We start from the raw sequence: 14355 nt of genomic DNA on the forward strand, positions 1-14355 counted from the left end.
TAGTTATGCACAATTACCGCAAACTAAGTGCAATTACACATAAGTATTGTAAAAGCATCTCACATAAAAAAATGACACAAGCGGTCCATTTGGGTAAAAAAATTCAACTTAATAATTTAATTTTGAGATGATTCCCAGTCACTCACATTCAAAACACTGCAGTTCGCATTCAGATGTGTAGTTTCCTCCTCAAAAATTACTCTGAGGTTCGCTCAGATAAATCATTTACCTGAAATTTTTGTTTACCGCCCTCCTTAAAAGAACTGCTGTTCATAGTAAAAAAAAATGATGCTGCTGGCATTCATATTTGTAGTTTTGTGCTCAAACATTACCGGAACAGTTAGTTCAAGCAAAAAATCTATCTGACTACAATAAGGTCATTGCTGCTCAAGTTGAAAACAGAGCCACTCGCGCTCAAAAATGACCCAACAGTACATCCTGCTTTACACTTTTTTATCGAAATGGGAAACTCATTAAGTGATGTGGTGTACTCGAAAATGGGATAATCTCTGTAGTTCTGAATACACAGAATTACCAAACTTTTCACCCAGGCCTACTAACAATATGCTTGCTGGTATGTAATCCAGACTCAGCCATCTAAGAGGTACTAAAACTATTTGATGCGCATAAGAGAAACAAGCATTTGTATTGCAATAGGACTCACATTTGAGAGAGTTTGAGCTAGTGGCATTGTAAATGACAATCTGGCACATGCATCAAAGCTTTTTCCGATCGCAAACGGTGCGATTCGCAAACATCGGCTGTTTGCGATTGCAAAATTAGCTTTTGAGATGAATCAAGGGACAAGGTCCTCGCAATTTGAGAAGTTGAAGTTGAACTTCATGGAAATTAGCAAAAACTTTGAAAAATGCAAGTTCAGGGGTGCAACAGGGTGTTCTTTTGAACCCTTGCACCTTTGAAATTAAATGAGCAATTTGCGCACCTATTGATACTCGCAAATTGCGCATGCAATTTCCCATTCATTCTAATGGGCCAAAAGGCCCGTAGGAATGAAGGGGAAGCCATTCCTTATTTGGGAATCACAATTTGCGACTCGCAAATAAGGAATGTGTAGAAATCGCTATTTTTATAGCGATTCCTACATGCATAGTCTTTTGCGAGTCCTTAATTGCGATTCCTTAATAATCGCTATTAAGGACACGCAAAATTCGCAATTTGAGAATTCGCAATTAATTGCAGGTTCTCAAATTGTGGTTGCATTTAAGGAATCGCATTTTGCGATTCCTTAAATTCAATGAAAGAACCACTTTGAAGTAGCGATTTCACTACTAGGGGTGGCAAAATTACCATGAAGTTGAACTTCATGGTAATTAGCAAAAACTTTGAAAAATGCACTAAAGTGCATTTTTCAAAGTTTTAGGTTACACACACACATGTCCTTGGGACATGAGTGTGCGCAACATTTGTGCACAGATCAATTTCAGGGGTGCAACAGGGTGTTCCTTTGAACCCTTGCACCCTTGAAATTGCATGAGCAGTTTGCGAGGACCTATTGGTCCATAGGAATGAATGAGAAGCCATTCCTTATTTGGGAATCGCAATTAGCGACTCACAAATAAGGAATGTGTAGAAATCGTTATTTTTATAGCGATTCCTACATGCATAGGCTTTTGCGAGTCCTTAATTGCGATTCCTTAATAATCGCAATTAAGGGCTCGCAAAATTCTAGCTTGATATATGTGCCTTTTATTTATGCATTTTGAAAACCTGCAAGTGGTGCATAAATGTGCAGTTTGCACTTATAGTTGTTGATTACAAGAATCAAGGTTGGCAGTAATTGAGCCTCTTCTACTGCCAGCCTTGACTTTCATAGGAAAAGACTATTAGTACAAAGTACATACTTATGCACCACTTGCAGGTTTCCAAAACACATAAATCAAAGGCATTGTCATTTACTATGTCAATAGCTCAAATTCTCGCAAATATGAGACCTGTTGAATTGCAAATGCTTGTTTGGAGTGCAGGGTGGAAGGGTGAGAAGACCAGCTTCTGGGAATGGTCTGTTTTCATGAGGAACGGGGTCAGCCTTGTTCTGCCTTATGTGGACCTCTGTCAAGAGTGGCATAGTGGCTGAAAGACAATGTGTTGGAAAGCTACACCGACTGACTGTCACTGGTTAGATAATTTTCAAGCATTTAGCACATCTTCTTTTGGGTGTTTGCTTGCCAGTAGTATGTCTGGATGCATGAGGCTGGCATAGCCTACCACGGCCAATATTTATAAATTCCAAAAGGTACAACATTTCCATGCATTCAGGTAGTACTTCTTTAGGTGCTGATTTACTACATTTTTTTGGTAAACCAGTCACTACATATTTTTAAGATTTTGATCCCAAAATAGAACAAGATAAAAATACTTTGTCAAAAAAGATTGATGACAAACCAGCCTTATGGCCCCCAGGACAACTACCAAGTTAAGAATGCATTAGAGCGGTGTCACACCCCAAACACCCCTGCTGAAGCTAAGCTCACTGCTCCTGTACTTAATATTTTCCCCTGGGTATGCTGCAGTATGGTCATGTACAACACAGTGGCCTGGAGTCCCTGCCCTATGATCACTTATTTTAAGTCATCTTTGCAACAAGAAGTCTTGATGGCAGAGTGGTCAAATCGGTACATGTGGGGTCAAACTTTCGAGTTGTCACCTTTTACAAATAATTTTATGAAGTGACTGATGACCCCCAGCATGAATCCTGAGTCATAAACAGATGGGGCGTGGAGGCTAATTAACAAGGAGGGCTGAGCGAGAGCCTAGCCATGGGTTTGTCTTGACTCTAAGTCTGTGCATGATTAGAGATATGGAAATGTTTGTCATGTAGCTTGTGCAGCAAGCATAATGTAAAATATGATAAAATCTCTTCACAATTCAAAAAGAGTATTTCTTTACCATGCGGAAGCGTTCCACCTGAAAACATATCATTCTATCACTGCAGAGACAGACATTTATTAAAAGTGACTTTTTTTAGAAATATTCCTGACTTGTCTCCCAACCACAAAACTGTTGAGCTATGAGGCCAGTAAGTAGTCATGTAAACCCTAAATGTGGTCTAGATGCTTATAGATGAAACACCATTACAGTCTGTTAAATCAAATATAAGAGGTGATTTACAACATACACTCTGAAATGAAGTACTTAAAAGTGTGCTCATGAAGAAATAGGAGGCTATGTGAAATGAAATATTTGCTGCAAAAAAAAAAAATTGGACAAACAGGAAAACCAATATTGATTTGGTTATCTGGTTTCACATTTTAAAAGTCAGCTACCAGATGGGTCTGTCTTCATCTCTCTCCTGTTTACATCACAGTTCAATGTTTTGTTGTTCATTCTTGGTTCACAGCAAGAAAAACCGACACAAAGATAACAGACCCGACTCAGGACCCCCCAGACTCAACTACTAAGCCAAGAATGTATTTATTTAGGGGGCATGACACCCCAAGCACCCCTCCCCCTGAAGCTATGCCCCCGCCCCTGATGTTGTCACTCAGAGTGAAGGTAGCAAATGCCTGACCTAGGCTGACCCATTGCCCCATGTTATATGCTGTAGGAGGCCGAAGAAAAATGGAAATGGTACCACTGTCCAATGGATGACAAACTGGCATGAAAGCCCCTAAAAATAAGCAAATTATCTATATAATCTAGTAAAATCAAAAGGTCTTGGCTAAATATATTTGCAGCAAGGTGTCATCACCTTATTATACAGATGTATTTGTAGGTATTGCTAACTATGGCCCTTAAATCAAAATAGTGTTGTAACCAGATAAACAACATACCTCAGCTTAGTGATGCACATGTAGTCAGGTGATCTACGTGCCTTGGTGTATAAATATACTTTTAATTTTGAGTTATGTACCTTAGTGCAAAGATTTATTTGCACATAGTACACTTTTCATGTCAGTTTTCCACTGCCCATATTAAACTTCGAATTCTAAAAGAAGCATGCTAGGATGCTTGGAACAAGATGGGGAAGGTGACATTGCTGTCTGCATTCAGTTTTCTGGTGGTGGGTCTGCAATACAACCACAGCTACTACTTCCGGCTGAGGTGAAACTTTCCCGAGGAGCCATCATCCTCTGAAAAGAACATGGGAAAGGCAGTGCTGAGATGCAATCTACCTCAGTCAATCTGCAAAATAACTACATTCCATTCAAAACAAAGTATACCCACCACAGAAACAGTGCTAGAGTACCTGCATTGAAAACTTGCACATTTTCAATCTTATTCTGACATAGACCCCTCTCATTCCGTGGGGCTTATTTACAAGAAACTGACACATCTGTATGGATGTGTCAGTTTCCCTGCGCCAACCTTTAAAACCCTTTTGTCTCCATAGATACGCCGTATTTACAATATGGTGCACCATGACACAAGAAGTAACAGGTGTGTAAGAAATTCTGGCACATCTGTTGCCGCAAACGTTACGCATTGCTGGAGTCATGTCGCAAGCACAACGCAACTCAAGCAATGCTTGGGGGAGGCCTACACTTAATACACAGCTCCACTCCTTATACCTGCTCCAATTAGGTGTAAGGTTTTGATGCAGTGGCATCCTAAAAGTGGTGCAGTGAAATCGTGTAGATTTCACTGCTTCACTTCTATGAGGCTTTCCAGTGTGGGAATATCCAACCTACATTCATCATACCTGACGCAGGTATAATGTGGCGCATGGTTTTAGATGGTCACGCATCTCCCTAGAAGCGTCAAGTTGTAAATTGCCCCTGACCTGGTACATTGTTTACACCGGTGAAGCATCACAAAAAGTGGCACGACAACGGCGCAAATGTGTCGCAAGGGGCTTCTCATTCTGCCTCCATGTTGGGAACTATTGGAGTATACCAGTATTTCCCCCAGCGTTTTTTAAAAGGCCCATCAGAATATTGTCCTGTATTTTGCTGTTGCACAAACTTGGCTCAAGTGAATTAGTGAGGTTTGCATGAGCACCAAACTGCGTTGCATATTTTTTTGGCACAACCTAATTAAGCAATTTGCCTAGAATCAGAAAATGTTGAGAAGAGGCTGGGACGCAAACCTAGTTTCCCAAGTTGACAGCTCTAAAACTGTAAAATAGGCATTTTGACATAGACTTTTTTTGTATAGCCCATTTTAACTTTTTTATCCCCAGGACACGTTCTCAATAAAATTATACAGCCAAGTGTGAAGAGCAACACAAAACAACATTATTTAATTTTTTTATCCAATCTTGAGAACTCACTGAGCCGGGCTGCAGTTTCCTGGCATGTCCATACAAACTCGATTATACACTTATATTTTTAAAACCACTTTCTGTTCTTGTTCTTATATCTCTTACAAAAAAGGGAACTACTATTGTGTAATCTCTGATAGGAAAAGGAGTCTGAGAATGGTTGCGGGGCAGATTTTTGGCTGATTTTAAAAGGGAAAGACTGGCAAACATAATTATTAGGGAAAAAGGCAAACCTTTGTTTTGTGTTTGGCATTTAACTGTACAGTGCTTATAATCTATACTGAAAAAAGGAAAGACAAATGCACCCTTCCACAAAAACAATTTGTTAAAACAATCATGAAAAAGTGGGAGAACGTAAATAGCGTATTAAACAGACACATGTTCTCCGGAGCTTCCGGCTTGGGGGCGGAGCTTACGGCCCAGAGGCGGAGCTTGCAGCTTTGAGACGGAGCTTCCGGCTCAGAGGTGGGTATTTAGCTATGGCTGAAATCTCCACCTCTGGGCCGTAAGCTCTGCCTCCAATCCGCAAGCTTTGCCTCCGGGCCGTAAGCTCTGCCCCCAAGCCGGAAGCTCCGCCACCGGGCCAGAATTTCCGGCCCGAGTGCGGACGTAAAGTTAGTAGTCTTAAATCTATTCTGTGAATACCGAAAGTAGTAAATTCATTCTGTGAATCCCGAAAGTAGTAAATTCACTCTGTGAATCCCAACAGTAGTAAGTGCATTCTCTGAATACCAAATTGTAGCAAGTTTAAAATGTAGTCTTAAGTTCATTCTGTGAATCGGGCCCAGTGTGTGCACATGCTTGCTGCACTAGTGGAAGCCATGTGCACCAGTGTTGACTCTCATTGTGTGCAACCAGCAGCCCCTGAGAAAGCCTACTAATTTGCATAAAATGCACTCTTTCTAGCGCAGACTGGAGCATTGGGATATTGTCCTTGCGTTGTATGTGTGCAAGACACAAAATACAACTTGAAGAACATGGTTCTGACAAATCTTTTTTGTCAAAATTAGTCTGTCTCACTGCCCTTCTTGCTGACTTGTTTTTCTTTCAGGTTGCCTTTTCGGTTCTGTTTTTCATGGGGCTGTTTTCCTGCATAGCCCCATGACCAACACCACCCCACCTTCACGTAGGTTTCCTTTTTTTAAGTCTCTTTACATATGGGACTTTCTACCTCTTGTCCCCCTAGCCCCTTTCCTCTGCCTTTTAACCCTCTCCAGCACCTCCCATTACCTCATAGGATACTGGGATGCATTTTTTTAAAGCCTTCCTATGTTTTGTTCTGCTGTGTAGATTTGTGGGACCTATTAGGACACCTCTAAAAGCCAGATCTTCAGCTTCCAATGGAATTAAAAAAGTGAGGCGGAGGGTCTTTTATGTATTTGCAGGTCCTTTCATGCTTTAGGAGTGATGTAGGATAAGGATCTACCACCAGATCTGGTGTTCTGTATGCGAGGGATGTCTTTGAGTAAAAGTCTGGAGAAGTAAAGGTGACCGAAAGGCTGGTGAAAGCAGATGTGATTGTTGAGGGTAAACATCCTTTACCACGAAGTTTTTACCACGTGGTACCTTTACCACGCGGCCGTTACAACGCAAGTCGTTACCACGACTTGCGCTGGAGGGCGCTAAAGGATTAAAAATAGTGAATTTACTATCCCAATACCTTCCCTAGGGTCCATGGGGACTGGTGTTAGAATAGTAAATTATACTATTCGAAATCCGCGCCCCCAACGCAAGTCGTGGTAACGACTTGCGTTGTAAGGGATGTGGTGTAAAGGGATGCGTTGTGACGGTACGCGTTGTACCGTCATACATCCGATTGTTGAGGCTTGCTGGGCTGGTGTTATGTTGAAAGTGTGGGTGAGGGGTATGAATTGTGCCCATTTGTGTATGGAGAGGCAAAGTGATTATGGCCTCAGAGTTCCTAATAGTCTGCAGCCATCTGATAAGTTTCTTGTTGATTCGAGCATAGAGGGCAGCCCCATAGTCCAGTTTGCTTCTGACCAGGGCGTGTGTGACCGTTTTCCGTGTGCTGCTTGGAAGCTTTTAGAAAATCTTCCTAAGCATCCTTGGAGTATGGATCCATGAGGCGGTGAAGAGATGACTTGGTCATTCATGTTGAGTTTGGTGTCGATGATGATCCTGAGGCTTGTCGTGTGTTGTCAGTCTCAGCTCTGATGCCTACCAGGCGGAGTCCCAATGTGATGTACTCTTCCAAAAAGATAGCAATTTTAGTCTTATTAGTGTTGCACCTAAGACAGTTGGAGACATATTTATTAAAAAGTCACGCAGCTTAGTCAAGCAAGCCACCTTGCTATGCTGAGTGATAGGGCAAGGGCAGGAATGCACCATATTTAACATAATACTATGCATGCCTGTCTTTTCCCAGCGCTGGTGCACAATGTGCTGCCTAGCTCAAACACAGGCACCCTTGCACAATGGTGCAATGGTGCCTGCATTGTAAGGTGGATTGGTTTAGTGCAGCAAGGGACACCTTGCTACACAAAAACAATCCCCTGAGAAATTCTCCTATTTCTATGTATACTACGGAATGCAGCACACATAGAAAGAGAAATAAACTAGGAGAAATAAATATATTTTTTGATGCATTCCCAGGTCTCCCAGTAATGGTAAATATGGCAATGCACCCAAACCCATGTGTGTTGCATGGAAATACACACACACCATCCATGGAACACCTCCCTGGGGCAGAACAACTCAATGCAGAGATTTGCTTTGTGTTACTCTAGATTTATCAAACCACTCAGGGCCACGGAGGGTGGCCTTGCATGGCTTGATAAATATAACTTAAGAGATGAGTTATTCTTGTGCCCTGTTGCATGTACAAGGATGACACAGCCATTTGATAAATATGCCCAGTTGGTCTTCATTCAGTGGGCAACATCAGACATGCAAGCATTAAACTTGATCTGGGTACTGAGCATCTGGTCCATGACAAAGAAAATGAGTTGCATGTCATCAGCGTAGGAGAGAACATTGATTATGTGAGAGTAAATGATGCTGGCTAGAGGGATTATGTGTGCGTTGAAGAGGGTCAGACTCAGGAAAGAACACAGGGAGGAACTCCAAAGATGAGGTTGCGATGAGCATCTGAGGTGTACGGTGCCCGATGACAGACCAGGTCCTTCCAATCAGGAAGAAGAATATCCATTGGAGTGTGTGTTCTTGGATTCCGATGTTGTGTATGCATTGGATGAAGATGGGGTGGGAGAACATGTCAAATGCTATGGAAAGTTCCAGAAGGATGACTGTCATGGTGTCCCCTCTGTCCAGAGTCATGTGGATGTCATCTGTGGTGGCTATGGTGGCAGTTTACCTGCTGTGGTTGGGTCTGAACCCGACTGAGTGGTGTTGAAAAGGTGGTGGTCATTGAGGTATTCAGTGAGACATCTGTTCATTTTCTTTAAGACTTGGTCGGACTGTTAGCAGGGAGCTCAGTCTGTAGTTGATGAGCATTGAAGGGACCTTAGAGGTTTTCTTCACTAGTGGCAGGACAGTTGCATGTTTCCAAGCATCTGGGAAGGTCGAGGAAGAGGGGGACATATTCAGATTGGGTGTGAGCATGTCACTGATAGGTTGCTGTCCTCTGGAGCAGACGCGGTGGGGAGAGGGAACTCATGGGCCCCTGAGTGGGTGGACCACATGGTGGTGACAGTTTCTTAGGTGGTGCTAATGGGCCATGTGGTTAGCATTAGTTTTCTGGATAAGATCAGGAGGTGTTTGACGAACACTGCCAGGTCCTTTGGCAGGTTGAATTTGCTGTAAATGGCGGTGTTTGTTTCGATGAACAATTGAGAGAGATGGTTGCTGAGGTCTTAGGAAGGGGTAATTAAGTTGAAGGCGGCCTCTGGTGAGGTGAAATCTTTCCAAATGGCAAACATTATTTGTTTTTGTGCAGATGGCTTCAATGCTGTCCTCCAGAGTGATGCGTTTCATGGTCCAGATCACAATTTGCTCATGTGGCTACTCTATTAATATAGACCATGCAAAGCTGTTCCCTAATTGTCATGGGGTCTGTCCCATACAAATGAAGCACATCCACATGTCATTGTGTTTTTAGTGAGTGTGTCCCTGCATAGTTCCAATTTCAGATAGGGGTGTACCACAGTGCAACCCCATCCGTATTACAGACGTGGCCCAGGAATACAAAAAGATGCAGCAGATGTACATTAAACTTGCATGGACACTTCTGTAATTTCTGTAATTCGGACCCTCAAATTGGGAGTCATGGCATGGGGTGATGCACTTGTAATTCACAAACTTTGAATGAAACCACCTTAAGGTTCTGTGGGACCCAGCTGCAGAAAGTTCCTACTAAACATATATGATCAGTGCATAAACCACAGAGGAAGCTATTGAGGGCTTTCAGAGAGTGACAACATGTTCTGGTCTCGGAAAATGTGTCTGCGCATTCAGCAGCTGAGCCTCACGGGAAGAGAGCCCATATTTACATGTTTCTCCACAGAAATGGCTAAGAGAAGAAGCGTCTCAATAGGTGTTCGCACCAGATTTAGTTCAGGCCCCTTGTCTGATCTTTGAAGAGTGGCTTTGACTGCCCAGAAATCTCTGGACTAGAGAAAAATCTTGGCGACTCAATAGGTGAATGCTAAGAACTATCGCTGAATGCCTCGGTATATGATTTCCGGGGTTTGTCTCGAGATCAGCGTGTTACAGCATGTATTTTAGTTTTTCATAAATGTCTGAAATATTTCTTAAACTGATGCTTTTCTTTATGCAAAGCACCAAGAACATGGAAATGGTGCAGCTGGGAAGTTTCTGTGTTGCGTAATCACAGTAAGGAATTCACTTTTGCCGGTGAAATTAACAAACTGCTGTGGAAAATGGCTGATTTTTTCGTCAAGAAAGACTGAAGCACATTTTACAGTTTCCACCTAAAACCTTCTCTTCCTTCGCCCTCACAGGTGTAGACTTCGAGACACCATCCACATATTTCACCAAGTAGATCCTCTTGGCAATATAAGAACTAGATTAGGGATTGTTAAAGTATTTGTCTTCTTGCAGAAAATATAAAGCCATTGTTTTTAGGCTACTGGCATTTTGAATGATTTGCAGTTTGACCTAATGATTCTGTAACTAGGCCCTAAAGAAGATATGAAACCATAGAGGCACTTTGTTGTTTATGTGCACAATGGTGCATAATGTGTAAAGCGTTTGCTCTTAGGCACTTTATAGCTTATTTGCACCATGTTACGAAATGTCTATAGTTATTAATGTATATTTCTGGGAACTTTTCCATTATATGTACAGCAAGGTCCCCCTTCCTGTATATAAACAATCTTTATAAAATGCCATTTTGTGACTTTCATGAGTGCAGCATTAAGCAGCACACATGAAAGTGACAAAATGGCCTTTCAGGAGTGTTTATGTGCAGGAAGGGACACTTTTCTACACATAAACAGTCCTCGCCTGCATAAACACACCCTTGACCATAGCAAGGGTGCCTGCGTTGGCGCTACACCGCTAAGTGTAGCGCCATTGCAGGGGTAATGTACAGTTGCTCCGTATCGTTGTAAATATGCTTCAGCCTTGCGTTTCATAAGTGGTGGAGTGAGGCATTAATATTAATCCATCACTTCATTGTACATATCTCCCTAAGATTGTTAGTAAAGCCTACATCAATATTTACTTTAATACGTGAGCATTTTTTCCATTTTTAATTAAGTTAATTATATTGAAAACAACACATCAAAGCAATGGAAGAGCATTGGGTGTGAAGTGAAATATATTTGTAAATTAGATAGCAATGTTCTGAGCTGAGTATATTTAAATGTAACAGGTGGGATGCATATGTCTTTCTGGTGTAAAAGGGCAGACGGGTAACACAAGAGTTAGTTCGCACCATAGAATTTAGGTCCATACTCCTTTTTTTGTGAAGTTATGTGGGATTTGCTACTCGTTGGTAGGGGTGAATATATGAGCCCTATTTTTGGCTCAACCACCTCTATTTCAAGGTGCTCTACGGTCCTAATGCAGATGGGTTTGACCGTCAGAACAATCTATCCATAGAAAACAGGGAAAACGATAGTTTTATTCAGATCTGAGGTCGTGGGAGGGCTCGGTTTGACAAGGCATCTCTAGGGAATCAGACGTGAACAACAGGTTCACATGTTGTGCCATTACTACACAGGTTGCACGAAACTTTCCACTCAGTCCAGGTCTGAAGAGACTGCAAGAAAACCGCAACAAAGATGTGCCATCCTGTGAGGGTGCAGTGGCAACGCTCTAGACCCACAGGTGGGCTGTGGTGTTTGTGCTGTGTGTGTGGACCTTACCGTGCAACGCCGGGGAAGCAGGACAAGATGAAGGTGTCGGTTCGTTCTGACCGTGGCTCGAATCAGATTGGCCACGCTGCCTCACCAATATTAGGAAGAAATGGGCACGAAATAAATGATAAACGTGGCCTTCAGCATGCCTTAAGACTGTAGCAGGCAATCCCAGGACAAGACACGTAGAGCACACGCCACTACCCAGCTGGTTATCGGCACTGCAAGCATTAAGCAGTAACATAGCAGATTCATTACCCAACAATTTGGACCATAGCACGCTGCGCCGTGCCAGCGCTGAGTAAAGCGCCAGGGAGTAGGCAGAGCCTACTTTTGGCATGCAAACGAGCTGTGTGCACTACACTGCAACAATTTACAGGAGTAGTAGTCAACAGTGATACTCTCATAGCATAAAATGGTACCATAGCATTACTTTTCAGCACCAAGGCGCACATGGCGTTAAACTGAACTTATGGCTTACTTTCTTCATGTTCATCAGAGCGTCCAAGGAGCACTTGGCAGGCGAGAAGAAGGCCGAAGGCCCACATGGGTGCAGCCCGTGACATTTGTTCTGCAGCAGGTAGGAGGCTTGACACCGGTGGGAGTAACTCACAACTCAGTAGCGCTGCGAAGCCCAGGCACACAGTCAGTACTGCTGGTGGCTGTGCTTTACCTGCTGCTTATCTGCTTAACTTCTGAGGTAGGAATGTTAACCATGTCTTGCAAGGTGCGTCACTAAACCTGTCCTTCCAGCCAGCTCTAAAAATAGACTCAATGCCCTAACCATAGAGAACAGAAGTGGCTCACCCCTGGGCCCCAACAGGAAGAGTGCGAGGAATGTGGTGGCTGTCACTCCCACAACGGCACGAGTTCACTCTTGGCTGAGAAAGAGAACACTCTTTAGATAAAGCATTACCCTGGCAGGGCAGACAAAGGCCAGCAGATTCCCATCATCTAAACACCCAATCTGCGACTTTCAAGCATGGAAAGAAACCAGGGAAAGAAAAAGAAATGGCCCTAGTATTAAGTGAAAAAACAGCAGGAATATGCTATTGCCCCCAGAGGTCGTGGTGCTTCTCCCATCAGCACGACCATGTTACACTCCTCGTAATCCATGCCTCAGGATATCACCCGCCTCCAAGAACTTTTCAGCCTATCCCTATAGAAAGTCTCTTGTTGCATACATTTCTCAGATCATTCCTGATTATGAGTTACATACATTAAAAATGTTTACAGTACGTCTCTGGCTTGATTGAGGTGTAGGGGGGAATAGTCTTTATAGCACAGGCATCATCATGAAATGTCTTTACATGGCATAATTTATTATGCATTGCCTTTTCATCCCAATGCATTTGGCATGCATTCCTTTACCATGCATGCCTTTACAATGCAAGGTAAGTGTGTCTATCTATCTATCTATCTATCTATCTATCTATCTATCTATCTATCTATCTATCTATCTATCTATCTATCTATCTATCTATCTATCTATCTATCTATCTATCTATCTATCTATCTATCTATCTATCTATCTGTCCATCTATCTTTATATAAGTGTAGATACACACACAAACACACATATATATATATATATATATATATATATATATATATATATATATATATATATATATATATATATATATATATATATATATATATATATATATATATTTATTTACTGAAAAACCATAGGTTTAAGGGGTGTTATAGTTAGTTGGACATTTCACCTGTACACAACCATTGAAATTCCTCCGTTATAGTTAGTTGTACTAACTATAACCTGCTCTCCCGCAATCCACTGCTGATGATGTCACATATTACATAATTCATGACATGGTCAGTAACATCACTGATGACATCACTGATGACATCTCAAATGACATCACTGATGACATCATGACATCATCCAGTGAATGTGGTTTGGTTCGATAATTACATAAGTATTATATATATATAGCAATCTGCCTTGAAGACTGAGTGGATGTATACATGTCTGAATGGAGGATTTAGTAGCAATGTGATTGACTGTCTAAGTGATGAATTTAAAGTGTCTCACTAATTATATGGGATAGTGATTAAACTATGTGAATACCTGTATCACTCTATCTCTTGTTGTGTAAACTACTACATAAGTTGGTTACTAACTATGTGAAAGTCTATTTTAGTTAATAATTAGTTAAGTGAGTATTTGTATGGGATAGTGAATTAATGTGTGTGTGGTTGGGTGGGAGGTGTGTGACTGTCCAAAGATGTGTAAATAGTTGATTTAGTAGGTATATGAGGTTAAGCCTGTATGTGGAAACAGTTGTTTGGGTGAGTGAATATCTTTATGGGTGTGGTGATGAGTAAATATATTTCTCAATGATACATGTCCAACAAACTAGACCTATAAAAGACAGTGAATGTGACAGTTGTTGTATATAAATAAGTATACATAAGACACAGTGATTGTATGAGTGACTGTATGGATAACTGTATACTTGTAATAGTGATTTTATAACACACTAAGTATGAGTTACTATCTATTTGAATAAATAAAGTGGTGTTTGTATAAGTGTGTAGCTTAGTAAATGTAAGTATGATCAATTGTTTGCATAAGTGAGTAGGATGACTGAATAAATGAATAGGATGTGTGCTAGTGTGTAATGTCGATGTAGGTGTATAAGTATATTTAATAGTGTTCTATTGATCTTTGTTAGCATGTATGAGTGAATCTATAGGTAAGTGTTTTGATGTGTGTGCAGATGTAGTAATCACTGAGTGGGTTTTTAGAAACTTGTATTGGTGTGTCAATCGTTTCAAATACGGTACTCCATATTTTATAATGAG

General features: G+C 41.5%; 1 protein-coding gene across 2 annotated transcripts in view; it reads right to left on the reverse strand.

Annotated features, from left to right (window-relative positions):
* Nucleotides 1-12215, reverse strand: part of LOC147701291 (uncharacterized) — a 67987-nt gene extending 55772 nt beyond the window's left edge. For both annotated transcript variants that reach the window (XM_086928616.1, XM_086928615.1), the window contains exon 1: nucleotides 12005-12215. In XM_086928616.1, coding sequence (XP_086784742.1) covers nucleotides 12005-12089 — 85 coding nt within the window. In that variant the 5' untranslated portion in view covers nucleotides 12090-12215. The remainder of the gene's footprint in view (nucleotides 1-12004) is intronic.
* Between the last annotated feature and the right edge of the window lie 2140 nt (nucleotides 12216-14355).

The sequence above is a fragment of the Lissotriton vulgaris genome, chromosome 7, assembly GCF_964263255.1.
Source record: "Lissotriton vulgaris chromosome 7, aLisVul1.2, whole genome shotgun sequence".
In the NCBI taxonomy this organism is placed as follows: Eukaryota; Metazoa; Chordata; class Amphibia; order Caudata; family Salamandridae; genus Lissotriton; species Lissotriton vulgaris.